The sequence below is a fragment of the Sebastes fasciatus genome, chromosome 15, assembly GCF_043250625.1.
Source record: "Sebastes fasciatus isolate fSebFas1 chromosome 15, fSebFas1.pri, whole genome shotgun sequence".
Lineage (NCBI taxonomy): Eukaryota > Metazoa > Chordata > Actinopteri > Perciformes > Sebastidae > Sebastes > Sebastes fasciatus.
The window spans coordinates 30,531,671-30,546,702 of record NC_133809.1 but is presented as its reverse complement, the minus strand read 5'-3'; the positions used below and the strand labels follow the sequence as shown (position 1 = coordinate 30,546,702).

Sequence of the window (15,032 nt, the reverse complement as noted above, 5' to 3'; positions counted from 1 at the left end):
AGACAATATTTGTTTGCTGCTTTATTAATATCAGATATCATATATAGAGCCTTTAACAACGTGACATTGTGTGTTTCTGAAAGCGTGACACGAGGCTGATATGAAACGTATTTATGAAATGTGTTTTTGGTACAGAAATGTCGACATTCAATAAATCCCGCGGTGAATGCCAACACTTTTTCTGTTGCTTACTTTTCTGTTGCTTATTCTCATAATTGTGGCAATGGGCCATACTAACTTACAGTAACGATGTAAAAAGTTTGTTTCTGAGTCCAACCAAAAGAAAACAAATAAATTGTGTTTAGCAGAGCACCCTGGTAACTTAATGGTTAAGACGCACATTGCAATGTCGGCGGTTAGATTCCGTGTTGTTGCGTGTCATACTAAGACACCCAGAGTTTACCGGCCTCGTACCACTTCCTTAAACCTTCAGTCTTCCTTGAATATTGATTTTCTAAATGGAGAAGCACTGACAAAGTTGATTTAGTATCTAGAAATTAAACAAATTACACAAGTGTTAAAGTCACGCTACATGTTTCAAACTAATTCAAAGGTTTGAGGAGAATAATTGCACTTTAAAGTAGTAATGTAAATTCTGGATCCTGTTTCTGATCTTTTGGTGCTCTTCATCTTTTATTGCTGCTCGTAGTTGGTGCACTGAAGTCAAACAAGGCTTTGCAAGAGCTCCACCTTACCAACAACCTGCTGAACAGCTACCAGGACGCCCTGCAGCTCGGAGACCTGCTACGCTACAACACCACTTTACAGACGCTGGAGCTCAGCAGCAATGTTGTAGCAGATGCTGGTAGGATGTTCATCTTTGTTACAGAACTTCAAAATATGTATGTATTCAAAATTGCACAGGGCAAAATTTGATATGTAAAAGTCTTTTTTTTCTCTGATTGAGAACCCATGGTTTTGTCCTATTTATGAAATGTATTAATGTTTAGGGCATGTTTGGTGTGGTGAGTGCTGAATGATGTTGACCTAAAATAACAATGAAGTGTGAGAAAGAGCACGTCTTAAAAGTTGGAAAAGAGGTGTTTAAAGGTGTTGGAAGGCGTGTTTTTAACCTTGGACAAAGCCAGGCTAGCTGTTTCCCTCCGCTTCCAGTCTTTATGCTAAGCTAACCGTGTCCCGACTCCAGCTCTGCACTTAATGCACAGACATGAGATTGATATCAGTGCTCTCATCTCACTCAGAAAGAGCTTGAATAAGCATATTTGCCAAAATGTCCAACTATTCCTTTAAGGTGCAAATTCACAGGTCAGAGTTCATCATTTTTTTACATTCAGCCAATGGAATCACAGCTTTTTTGTGTCACACACCCAATGTGTGAAGTACAGATCAAGTGATTCATTTAGACTGAATCCCTACGTGATTGTTTCTTAAAGGATTAGTTCAACAGTTTGGAAGAAATGTGTTGAAGTTAATGTTTGGTTGGTTAATTTGTGGTTTTAGAAGGAGTTACATGGTGTAACTATTTCTTCATAATCTTCACATCTCTCTCTCTCTGAAAGAAAGCAAATAAGTGTAGCTCCCAGAATGTTGCACTGTTCCTTTAAATCAGTGGCAAAAGTGTTTCGTTGCAAAATGCATTCCCAAATGTTCATAATTTACATAGTGTGAGCGAGAGGCAGAGCAAATGTTCGCAGAAGTTGTTTGCAATTGAGACACGTAATCTTGTTAATTATTAGTAACACTTTGTTCAGTTTTCGCTAATTAAAGAATGACCCACCTAACTTTGCTTGCCAGCAGCTTGCAGGGAAAACAGGAAAGCAACAGGATAGGTAAAAACAGTGGGAGGGGTCCTCACACTGTCAGCCTGCAAACATGCCCAGTCCAGCTTTAATAGTATCTAATTGATACAGATATGTGAAAAAGGTTAAGCACAAACACGGTAGCAACCTTCTCCATAGTTACTGGAGCTCACTCCCACTAAACATCTGTCAGTGCCATTTAGCTTACAAATACAAAGCAGTTCAGCTGAACCCGTTTAGCTAATTACCATCATTTCATGGTTTGTTTTTTTGTTGTTTTCTTACTCTGCAGGTTTGGAGGAGCTGTGTGATGGTCTGAGGTGGCAGACGGCAGGTGTGAGAGTCCTACTGCTGAGGAACAACCAGATCACCGCAAATGGCATGGTCCATCTGGCCAAGGCTCTGGTGAGGAACATAATACCAGCATTTAGTTTGGAACAAAATCAGTTAATGCCGACAGTCAGCATACACACACACACACACACACACACACACACACACACACACACACACACATATCTGTATATATACAGTATATATATACTGTATATATTAGGGCTGTCAATTGATTAAAAGATTTAATCACGAATAATCACACAATTGTTTATCTGTTCAAATGTACCTTAAAGGGAGTATTTAATACTCTTATCAACATGGGAGTGGACAAATATGCTGCTTTATGCAAATGCATGTATATATTAATTATTTGAAATTAATTAAAAACCAAAACTAATGAGAAATATTGTCCAGAAACGCTCACAGGTACTGCATTTAGCATAAAAAAATATGCTGCTTGTGATTATCATAAAGTGGGCATGTCTGTAAAGGGGAGACTCGTGGATACCCATAAAACCCATTTACATTCACTTATCTGGAGGTCAGAGGTCAAGGGACCCCCTTGAAAATGGACATGACAATTTTTCCTCGTCAAAATTTAGCGTAAATTTGGAGCTTTATTTAGCCTCCTTCATGACAAACTAGTATGCCATGGTTGGCAACGATGGATTCATCAGGTTTTTACAGTTTCATATGATACCAGTATCTTCACTCTAGCTACACTCTGAGCCCGCTACAACCTAAAAATCCCAAGTTGTGTTAATGCGTTTAGCAAACAAATTTATATATATATTTTTTATATATATATATTAGGGCTGAAAATGTATTAAAAGATTTAATCGCAATAATCACACAATTGTTTATCCGTTCAAATGTACCTTAAAGGGAGATTTGTCAAGTATTTAATACTCTTATCAACATGGGAGTGGACAAATATGCTCCTTTATGCAAATGTATGTATATATTAATTATTTTAAATTAATTAAAAACAAAAACTAATGAGAAATATTGTCCAGAAACGCTCACAGGTACTGCATTTAGCATAAGAAATATGCCCAAATCATAACATGGCAAACTCAAGCAGGGCCATCTTAAGGCATATAGGCGGTCGCCCTCTAAAAAAAAAAGAATAAATACTTTTTTTTTTTTTTTTTAAATGCCAGAGGGCAGCCTTCTTTATTTTATGCATTGAGTTAACAAATAAACAAATACATAAATAAAGAAAGAAATACACTTTTCACCCATGTAACTCTCATTTTAGTGAAACTGACTAAACACTTTTAAGCCAACAATATCAGGGACCAATTGTTTATTTATTATATAATAAATACAGTTATTTATGAAAGTAAGAATCTTAATTTTTCTCTTAAAACTATTGTGATGTCTGATGTGTGTTGCGGTTTACGGGGCTAGGGTTAGTTCATCTTCATTCATCTTTAAATTCCAATCCGAATCTTTCCAAGGGCACCCAAAGGGCTCGAGCCGGCCCTGAACTCAAGCCCAACAGGCAACAACAGCTGTCAGTGTGTCAGTGTGCTGACTTGACTATGACTTGCCCCAAACTGCATGTGATTATCATAAAGTGGGCATATCTGTAAAGGGGAGACTCGTGGGTACCCATAGAACCCATTCACATTCACTGATCTGGAGGTCAGAGGTCAAGGGACCCCTTTGAAAATGGCCATGACAGTTTTTCCTCACCAAAATTTAGCATCAGTTTGGAGCGTTCTTTAACTTCCTTTGCTAGTATGACATGGTTGGTAACAATGGATTCTTTAGGTTTTCTAATTTCATATGATACCAGTATCTTCACTCTAGCTTTAAAATTGAGCCGCTACAACCTCCCAATTATCAATTGCATCAATGCAAAATTATTGTTGTTAAATCAAATTAGCTTTAACACTTTATTATCACGTTAACTTTGACAGCCCTAATATATATGTATAAACATATATATACTGTATATACAATTTTTTTCTTTTCTCCATCAACATCAGACTGTGCTGACCAATCAGAAGTCCCCACATGGTTTCTCCGTAATGGCCATAGCTACAATGTGTAGTTACATTTTTGAGGAGGCGCACATCAACAACAGTGTATCCTACGGTGTACCCATAGAAGCTGCCGTGGCTAGGGTTATTTTTTCCAGTCCTACAGCGGTCCTCCTCCGTTCATGGCCGGTGAATCTATCCTCTCAGAAGGAGATGGATTACCTCTCAGCAGTGATCCAGAACCTTTTACAGAAACAGGCTGTGTCTGTGGTTCCCGTTCAAACCGAGGGGGGTTATACTTCCTGTTTTCCCAGGAAGACAGGATATTTCATACCCATTTTGGATTTTGTATCAACCATCAAGCGGTTACTGGGTCTGGTGCAGTCGGGTGATTGGTTTGCCACCATCTTAAAGGATGCATACTTCCAGGTCGAGCAGGCTTCAAAACACAGGAAACTACTATGTTTCGCCTTCCAGGATATAGCCTACGAGTTCAACAAACTGCTATGCCCCGGCCCCCCCACACCTTGAGTAGATGTATGGACATGGCTCTTCAGTCGCTGCGCAATCGAGGCATGAGGGGTTTCGTCATCAAGACCTCATCGTCATCAGAGAGCCCAGAGTTGATCTTACATCTAACCAAGTTGGGGTTTACGATCAACTGAAAGGGGGGGAGCACCCGTTGCCACACCAACAGGTGGAGTATCTGGGGGTTGTGCTTGACGCGTGCAGGTTGTGGGACGCTCTGTCGTACCACAGACGGACGGCCCTGCTGCAGGCAGTTTGCAACTGTGGCGGGGTGTAACGGTGACAGCGTTGACCGTCATGCAAGGTGCTGGGGTCTAGGGCAGCTTCACCCCCCCTGTTGCAGGGAACACCTCTGGGACCTCCTACGTCCCGGTGTTCACGATTGCATCCCTGATGAGGTAGGGAGGGACCTGCCTGGGGAGAGTGGTAGGTGGTGTGTGGCCCCGATGCAGGACCGACGAATCAACCTCCTAGAGCTGCAGGCAGTACTCTTAGTCCCCTAACACTTCAGGCCCCTGATACGGGGAGGCAGGTGTTGGTGACGGACAACCATACTACGGTGCCTTATATCAACAGGCTTGGTGGAGTTCGGTCCGCTGCCCTGTTGAGGATAGCCTGGAGAGCCTGTGGTTGTAGGCCTCAGAGCACCTGTGGTTTCTGAAGGTGGAGGTGGAGGTGGATCTGTTCGCCAACCGACGCAACACCCACTGCCCTCTATGGTTCTCCCGAGTCAAGACGATCCACCTCTGGGGGTTCTGCTAGCTTTACCTGTGGTAGGCTGTTTGCCATCTTAGCCATCTCATCATTGCTCATTCTTAAAATAACGTGTTACTTGTAATTTTAAGAGAAATTATTTGTTACTATGGAAACTTTTGTATTGAACCCTGAAATGATTAAGAGACTAAGTGATGCGGGACAAAATCCACAGCCCTCATTCCAAGCTAAATTCATTCCAAAGTTTACCTGAAGCCAACACAAGGCTTCAGCAGTCTGAGTTAGTGCATATTGACAAAGTTAGCTCAGGAAGGAATCAAGGAAGGAAACAGAAAGAGGGAATTTCATGCTGAAGATACTCGAACTTTAGAAGATTCTATCTCGTGAACCGTGAAGTGATCAGAGCGGCCACATTAGCTTTGTTAAACTGAGTTAAACTGTCCAGCTGATACCTGCTTTCCTTTATCCGGTAATGAGGAAATGAAGAGCGGTTGCCTCATCCAGAGAATCCCCCCCCCCCCGAAAAAGTCCCGCCTCCACACGTTTCGTTGTACACTCCTAATAACATGCATTCCTTCTGCCTGATTGGCAGCATAAACTGCACCTTCCTGTCATGTGAGTGGCGACTGTGGAAGTCAAAAGGCTAGAAATTAAAGGCCTGCCACGTACGCTCACACACACACACACACACACACACACACACACATACACACACACACACGTACACTTCCCCTGTCTCCTCCACTGCTACCAAAAGAAGGAACACTTTGATTAAATAATAGATGTGTGTTAAGGAGGGGTGCTCATGTGGCCTGCCAGTCACAGGGATAAATAGATGTCCTCACAGGCCATAATGATGATAATTAGACCCGTAGCTGGTCGTGTCGAATATGATGACGAGGAGAGCTGTTATTAACCTTTCTGGTTCCTCTCTGTCCTCGTGGCTCGTAAGGGACTAAGACAAGGGGGGCAGATGTGGGCCAAAATCCACTTGACTCCCAGTTCTAGAATTTGGCTAATGATGTCTAAACTTACTCTTTGTTTAAAAAAAAAACAATTCAGAGGTGAGTATGTCACGCAGGGCTCACGTTTTCTTGTTTTTTTTCTACTTTATGTGTTCCGCTGTTTTTTTTGTTTAAAGCCAGCATGTCATGTGTGAAAGCATACTGTGTTTTTGGTGGTTTCACACTCTTACCCCCCTCAAACTTCTCACTCCAACCCTCCCGTGGTTTACGTTTGACAGGCTTCAACCATGCTCGACTCTCACACACTCTCAACCACGCAGTCGCCTCTTTAATTGTCTGCTATTATCCCTCGTGCATATCCATTCGAGATGCTCTTCCTCCCCTCTCCTCCTCCCCTCTTCACTGGAGAAGCTTCTCGCCACGCGTTGGATGTGGCGGTGCCTCTGTGTGTGCCGCGACTCGGCGAGGAAAAAGGGAGGGGTGGGGGGGACCCTCTCAAGTGTGTTTGTTGTCACCGTGGTGCAAATTAACTCAAAAGAAGACGCTCTCCGGGTCTGTCTGTTGCCTTCCTGGCTTCCTTTCCGCCCCCGCGCTCCCTCGCTCTTCAGAGCAGTGACCAGAGGAGTTTAACAAGGGTGGTGAGGCGAGGGGGCAACCGAGGAGTGGGTGGCGCGTTCCTCTTCAAGCTGTTGGGCAACATGGGCCTCTTGTGCCCCAGACACCCCCAGCTTTATGCGCCAGCTAATCAACCTTCAATGCTAATGTGGCTCTGGAGAGTGGAAACAGAAGTTCTGAGCGTTTAACACGAGAGGAAACATTTTTGAAAAGGAATAATAATCACCGCATAATAATAATAATAATGATGATTAAAAATTCTCAGCCTTTCCATATTGAAAGTAGCACACTACACAGAGTCTAAAGCAAAAGCTGCACTGTTGCGTGAAGTCACATCTTTTACTTTTAAAAAAACAGTGATTAAAAGTCTTCAGTCTTTGTTGGTACCATGTCCCTGGATCCAGTTTGAACAGTCCAAGGCCCAGTAAGAGCTGAGATGAATGCTGTTTTTCAGCCCGTGCTGAAGGTCCTGCAGGTCCTGGATTTGGGTGAGAACCTCCTGGGGAACGAGGGGATGCAGGTGATCAGGGAGCCTCTGATGATGAACTGCTCGCTGCTGCACCTCGGCCTGGCCCAAGCCAACATCACATGTGAAGGTACAACATTACATATGCTGTCTTTTACATGATCCACTGTTGGGATTGCATTTGAATTTACAACTGAAGGAGACACAAAGTACAGTCATTTAATCAAGATTAAAATAATCAATATTTTTGTTGTTTTTAAATGGTGATAGTTATCTTAAAGGTTCAGTAGGCAACACGGTTTTGGCATCATTGGGCAAAAAATCCCATAATAACCTTTCAGCATATTGTAATTCAAGTGTTCTGAGAGATAACTAGACTTCTGCACCTCCTCATGGCTCTGTTTTCAGGCTTTAGAACATCTAGCCCGTGACGAGAGACTTTGACCAATCACAGGTCATTTCAGAGAGAGAGAGAGCGTTCCTATTGGCTGTGCTCCGACTAGTGGGCGTTGCTTGGTATTTCCTCAAGAGATCTCAACATGGCTGCCGGGTCACAAACTTTCTAATTTTACAGCTAAACAGTACACTACAAGATGATTCTGAAAACATGTGAGGAGAGAAATAGTAACAGAATATTGATTCATATTTGATCAGCGCTGCCTAGTTTGACCGTTTGGTCAGAGTTTGCGAGTGATTGACAGCTGCTCAGAGAAGGCAGTTGGACGGCAGACTTCAGATCAGCTCTTACTGCTTGTTTTCCTCCGGACTGTTAAGTCTTGCAGATGCCGTTAGGAGCACCGGAGGACACAGAGGAACAGGATTTTTTTCAGATTACCTGTCTCATGCATTACTGTCAGGCTATAGTGAGCGTTTTATAAAAATAACTTGTTTTAATCATATTTGCTCCATTTCTACCCACTGCCCTATAAAACAATAAACAATAATCTTCATATGATACATAACTATATTTAATATAATAAGTGTAGTTTAGACTAGTTTTGAATTGAGATAGGAAGGCAACTGCTGATTATTATATATTGTTTTTATTTTACATTTGTTTTCCCAGGAAGTCTCATTGAGATCAAAACTCTCTTTTACAAGAGAGACCTTGGAGCTGATTATTCTCTGCATTAATTATTCTATAATACGTTAAAAGAAAATAGTGGAAAATATCTGGCAATGTCCCAGACCCCAAACTGACACTTTTGAATAACTTGTTTTGTCCAACCAACAGTTCAAAGACACTGAGTGCTGTAGAAGACCAAGTAAGAGAAGGTGGAACCGATTATTTTTTTCGAATTTGTGCTCAATCGATTATCAATAATTGCCAATTATTTGCTGTCAATCGTCTATTCAATGAACGAACTGATCTTTAAATAATCAGTTACGTCTTTTTAAACTGGTAATTTGGATCAGTGACATCTAAAACTTCCTTTAGGTTGTTGAAATTTTGCCCTAGAATTGTTTTGTCCATGAGTGAAGCTTTATTAGTAGTGAACAGAACACTACATACGCATTTTCTTTTTCTCTCCACAATTACTGTATCTTATAATGACCCCGTGATCAGTCATCATCTCCTTGTAATGCTCTAATATGTAGCTAAACTACATTAGAGAGACCAGCAGTGTGCTTTACCTAAGCACAGTCAAACTTTATTTCTAGAAGCATTTCTAAAGGAAGAGTTGCTCTGGATGCAGTGTCTGAAGCTGAACCATAGATTTTCTAGTTAACCCTCAACAGACCTGTTTTTGTCTTTTTCTGGGGGGTACAGGGGGTGTTTAGGGGGAGATAGCAGGTCAACAGTAGATGTCACATAGAAGTGGTGTACATCGTCTGAAAGCTGGGGACATGAAGATTAATTTGACATACAGCTCAGCACTGTGTGTCAAGTTGTTCTAGTCATAAATCAGAAATAAAGATGAATGAATGAATTAGTTTAAATGAATTGTAAAAGTGTAGAAGGGTTTAGAACATTGTGATAGAAGTATATGATGGTCATCTCCATGCTCTATTATGTCTCATAAGTTGTTGCAGCAATTTGTGGGTTGATACCATTTGTTACACAGATTTGGTGCTGAATTTAACCTTTTTTTACCACTCAAGAATTGATAAACATGATCAATAATCCCTCCAAAATACCACATTAAGACACCAAGACCTTGAGGAACACCATAGAAAAAGCCATGCTGTGATTTGGGATCAAACACTTTTGACATTTTGAGATTTCTGCAAGAATTGCATTTTTTGGCGATCGATGGCGAGAACTTGTGTTGTGTAAACTGCTCAGAAACCCCCCTATTGTCAATCTAGCTAGGAAAGCCATCCATCCTCTGAATGCTCTAGGTCTCTAGTTTGATCCATCCATCCTCTGAATGCTCTAGGCCTCTAGTTTGATCCATCCATCCTCTGAATGCTCTAGGTCTCTAGTCTGATCCATTCATCCTCTGAATTGTGGCTGTAAAGTTTCATGAGGCTGTGATTATCCTAGAGGTCACCACAGGTCATTTTATACAGTCAGGTCACGTTTAAAAAAAAATGGTCTCACTACAATTAAATGTCTCCTATGGGGAATACACATGAATACAGTTGGACTCATTGGATCCACAAGAGTCTCAGCTTTACAGTGATACCCAATTTATGTAATTCCAAGACTGTTTAGGGACCCCAGTATGCAGAAATATTCAAATACATCATTTTAGAATAGGAGAAAATAACACATTTATACTACATTCCAAAAACTGCATGTGATAATCATAAAGTGGGCATGTCTGTAAAGGGGAGACTCGTGGGTACCCATAGAACCCATTTACATTCACATATATGGAGGTCAGAGGTCAAGGGACCCCTTTGGAAATGACCATGCCAAGTTTTGAGCATTATTTAGCATCCTTGCCAACAAGCTGGACTGAAATGGTTGGTACTAGTGGGTTCCTTGGGTTCTAGTTTCATGTGATATCTGTACCTTCACTCTAGCTCTAAAACACAACCTGCTATAGCCTCTGAAAGACAGTAAAGTCGGTCGGGATCGCCCGCAATCCGGCGGGTCATAGCACAGCGAAAGAGTTAGGGGTAAAAGAAATGTCAAGCCTCCTCTAACATCTCAATGTTTTCCTTGGTGAAGGTGCTGTGGCGTTGGCAGAGTTCCTTGCAGAGAGTGGTCAGATTCAGCGGCTGGACCTCCGTCAGAATGAGGTGAAGGTCGGAGGCCTGATGGCCTTGTGTCTGGCCCTGAGAATCAACCGTTCTCTTGCTGGCCTGGATTTGGACCATATACCCCCACAGGAGCAGGTAAGTGCAGCTATCATTACACATCTGAATCCCTTGCTGTTGAAACACAAGTCACAATGATGTAGACAGATCTGTAATGTTGGGTACAGGTTAGGTCCATGATCGTAGACATGCTGTCTTCTATTACAGTTAGCTATCAATAAGAGGATGAAGCTAGTGGACACAGTGATCACCAAAACAGGATTATTTCATGGAGGTTAAAATTCATTTTTGACCTTGGAAACAGCAAAACAATCTTCATCAGTTCGCCCAGTTGTCAGGGACTGGGTTAACTATTGAATTGTGAATGGTAAATGGACTGCACTTACATAGCACTTTTTACCAATACTTGAAATACTTGGCAGGTGATTGAATGAACCATCTGTCAATCAAACTCTTACCGAAGCCAGTCGGGAGAATAGCAAAACCATCTCTTCCATCGAGAGAAGCCTTCAGTACTGTTCTTTGCTCTTCTTTCAATGAAGAAGTCCTCTTCAGTTCTGATAGAACTGATGCTACTGCAGCATCTACCCAACCTCTTAGCAAACAGTAGTATAGTGTGTGTGTGTCTTCTCTCTGTGTCGTCACACACACATATAACCACGGCCGTGGCTGCCAGTAGCTCCTCACAGGACGCTGATTGGACACAAACGCATCTAACTATAAAGCGTGGACTGTGTCTGTCTGTCTCTGTGTCTGTATGTCCTTCGCATATCTCGAGTACCGCTCATCAGATCTACTTCATACTTAGTGGGTGTATTGCTGGGGACCCAAGAGAGGGCTTTTTCAAATTTGGTGCAGTTTGGACATGTGACACGTTCAATATGAATAATCTTTGAGTAAACAAGCAAACAGCCCTCTGTCGTCTGCATACGTAGTGAGACGCGCGTGATGTGGCTGCTTTAACCTGTTAACACAGATGCCAAAATAAAAAACAACAGGTAATGCAGCCGCGACACGCTGCTGACGTTCCTGGTGTGTCCCAGGCTTAACGGTAAAGTCTTCCCCTGAGAACCAGAGTGTATTTCATCAGTGTTTCTGACACGAGTAGCCGGGACTTGGGTGTGTGACTGATGTCATGACAGGTGTATTGCTCAGGACTAAAGGAAGCGCGGTGTCGAGTGTGAAGTTGTTTGTATGATTCACGGTTCTCGAGAAAGCTATACTGTAAGCAGCAGCACCACAGGCCGAGCATTCAGCCCGTTCTGAACAGGCATGTCTTCGACGGATGCTGCACTAGTGACTTGAAGCCTGACAAAATGGATTTTCACGTAATCTTGTGATCCTAACGAACTTCCAATCTCAACTTTTAACCCGGCATGGAGGGGAAGTCCTTGAAGGGCTCAGAAAAATGGAAATTTGAACATCCATGACATCTCCATCTGCTGCATGTGATATCATTGAAACTGTAGCTACTAATTAGACCTTGTGGTGAGATTGTTTTATCAACAGGATTATTTAAAGCTTAAAAACATTACCTGGTGTTATGAATTGTGATTTGTGTTGCTACGCAGCTGTGTATGGACCTCTCGCCCTGCCCGCTGTAAACAGTACAGGCTACCGGAGATGCTCTCGAAGTAAAATGGACACACTTTGTGTTTCAGCTCTGCAGGCGTTTAAATGACTGCTGCTTTCATTTCAATTTCCCTTCCTAATTTAGAATGAAGGGGTACTGGTGACTGAGGATTACTTATCCTTAACGTCTAGTCTTTTGTGATGTATTCAGTCTCACTGTGGTCTCATTTGTCATTTGGAGACACAAGTAAGTCATTTGTGTCTCGGTTCATCAGTGGTACTTGTTTTTTTCCCCCCTCTACCATCCATGGCTGCAGAGGCCTGAGGAAAACGATGCCATAACTTTAATACATGCCCCTGCTGGATTCACAAAATAATTACCCACACTTGCCATCTGTTTGTCATGATTTTATCTCTGCTAACTTATTTGCATATTAAAGCATTAATTAAAATCTCCAAGGAACGGAATGCTTACTTTAAAATTAACTCTGAAGGCGATCCGTGCACAGCTTCCAAAGTTGTTTTATTTTTGTTTGCAGTGGTTTTCTGTTTGTCTGCGTGTTGTTTACACGATTAAGTCTGATTTTTATGAAATGTCTCCTCTGGCTAAAGTCAAGCGGCAAGATGCGCCAGATTTTGGAGAAGCGGCTTTTAAGAGCCATGACGCTTCTGTGAATGTGTGTCATTAAAGCTTCTTCGTCGTCGTCTTCTTCTTCCTCACTTTTGCACATGCACCAAAGCCTCCATATTGGCGGCTCTGTTTTCATGCTCCTCTAAGCCGCCGAGAGACGTGATTAGCATTTCCACCATTGTTGGGAGTTAGTGTGGCTGGATATTTTAAGGGAATGGTAATAAGGGAATTTTTAAGCTCTGTCAGGTTTTGGAGTCACACAGCTGGGATTTGTCTTGGCGTGGCATATCCAGGTGGGAGGAGTGACGATTGTATTAAAAAGCAAATCTTTCCATCAGAAAGCAGCGGGTGGCCAGATCAAGTGTTCTCGCTCAGTCACATTCCCCGGGTCGCCAAGGAATACGTGAAAATTTCATTCTTCTGAAGGAAAATAAGTGTGGGTATGAATGTGAGCGAGTGACGGAGGGGTTATGGCAGCACTTTGTGTGTGTTTGACAGAGCCGCTGATATGGTTTTATATGTTTGTGTGTTCAGACATGTGCCTTTTGTATGTGTGTGGTTTTTTTATGACGATGCGGGGGGGCGATTGAAGATGCACATATTTAAAAGGCGAGAAAAGAAGGTGGCAAGAGTGGAGGAAAATCTGGGTCCTCTTGTCTTTGTTTACAAGAGTCTAATTTTTCATGTCTGTTGCCACGCTGCTCCATTTGATCACTGGCCTGTTTGCTGTTAATTATTAATTATTTACCCATCTAAAATATTCATGCACCCTGGCCCTAGTGGAAAGCAGTCTTTTCTGAGGGGCAACTTCTCTCTGTAGCCGTTGCAAGGTGGAGCTGTTTATACATCCTTATCAGGGGGACTCTGTAAACCCAGCTAATGCACTAAACTTCCCCTGCCCAGCGCGCTCTTAATCGCGGGTCGGAACCAGGGAGCCTCGGCAGCCTGTTTACCTGTTTGATGCTTCAATATTTGGCTTTGGATTTAGCCAACGTGAGCGTCCTGTCAGCCGTTCTCCGGCAGAGGAGTTCAGTGATAACGCTGGAGAGTGTCCTCTCCTGAATGTCGCATGTCAGCAAGGTGTAGCTGTTAGAGGTTGTCTCACTGAGTGATAATTACAGCAGCATGGAGCGTGTGTGTGTGTGTGTGTGTGTGTGTGTGTGTGTGTGCAGGAAGGATGTTCAGTAGTTTGTTTCAGTGGTCCAGTGGAGGGGGGGGGGGGGGGGGTGACAGCAGCAGTTGTGGTTCTTTGAGAGGAACCAAAAGGACAACAAAGTATTTTAATGCTTAAAAGTATTTTTGGTAAATGGACTTTATGGCATTTATATAGTATATATAGTATAGACAGTATTTCTAGTCTTCTGACCACATGTCAACATTCACCCACTCACGCCCACATTCACACACCGATGACACGGCCTTGGGGAGCAATGTGGGGTTAAGTATCTTGCCCGAGGACACTTGGACATGCGGACTGGCAGCCCAGTCACACAGCAGTTTGCGAAATAGTCACAGAATATAATGTATAGAGGAAGTATAGAGAGTGGCAAACAGCACATATAGGGAGGAGGTCAGGGTGGATGGGTGGGTCAAAAAACACACGACTTTCACCCAGGGGACCGCTGTTTGTGTCCCGTGTGAAACCACAAGTCAAATTTGATTTATTTGTCACGTAACTTCCGTACTTAAGTTACAGTAGTTCCGAAATTATTTTAACCCAAACCGTGATCTTTTCCTAGACCTAACTAAGTAGTTTGTTGCCTAAGCCTAACCAAGTCAATCTTTTCCTAAACCTAACTAAATAGTTTTATTTTTTCGAGTGGAATTTGACACGTGTCACGTGTTGCTGGACATTTTTAGGAAAACATACTAAAAATAAGTTGTTAAAAGTCGTGCAGAGCGTCACGAATCAAATAGATTCAATTTCGTGACTATTTCACAAACTGCTGTGAGACTTTGTTAGGACTGGAGGAGCCGGGGATCAAACTGACAACCTTCTGATTGATAGGGGACCCGCTCTACCTCTGAGCCACAGCCGCCCCTTTTTAATAACATTACTTCTATTTTGTTAAATAAAGCCTTTACATAATAATAATAATAATAATAATATATTAGATTTATATAGCGCTTTTTAGTAATCTCAAAGACGCTTGCACTACATGCACTTGAATTGCAATAGATTGTATAGGTCTAACACAGTGACCTCTGGGTCACTGTGTTAGACCTATACAATCTATTGCAATT

At 42.3% G+C, this 15,032-nt stretch overlaps 1 protein-coding gene across 1 annotated transcript in view; it reads left to right on the top strand.

Annotated features, from left to right (window-relative positions):
• The window catches only part of LOC141783406 (protein phosphatase 1 regulatory subunit 37), a 93,653-nt gene that overhangs the window by 38,910 nt on the left and 39,711 nt on the right, over positions 1-15,032 (top strand). Inside the window, exons 7-10 of the mRNA XM_074660701.1 lie at positions 650-805; positions 2,053-2,165; positions 7,364-7,505; positions 10,497-10,663. Of these exons, the coding sequence (XP_074516802.1) occupies positions 650-805; positions 2,053-2,165; positions 7,364-7,505; positions 10,497-10,663 (578 nt within the window). The remainder of the gene's footprint in view (positions 1-649; positions 806-2,052; positions 2,166-7,363; positions 7,506-10,496; positions 10,664-15,032) is intronic.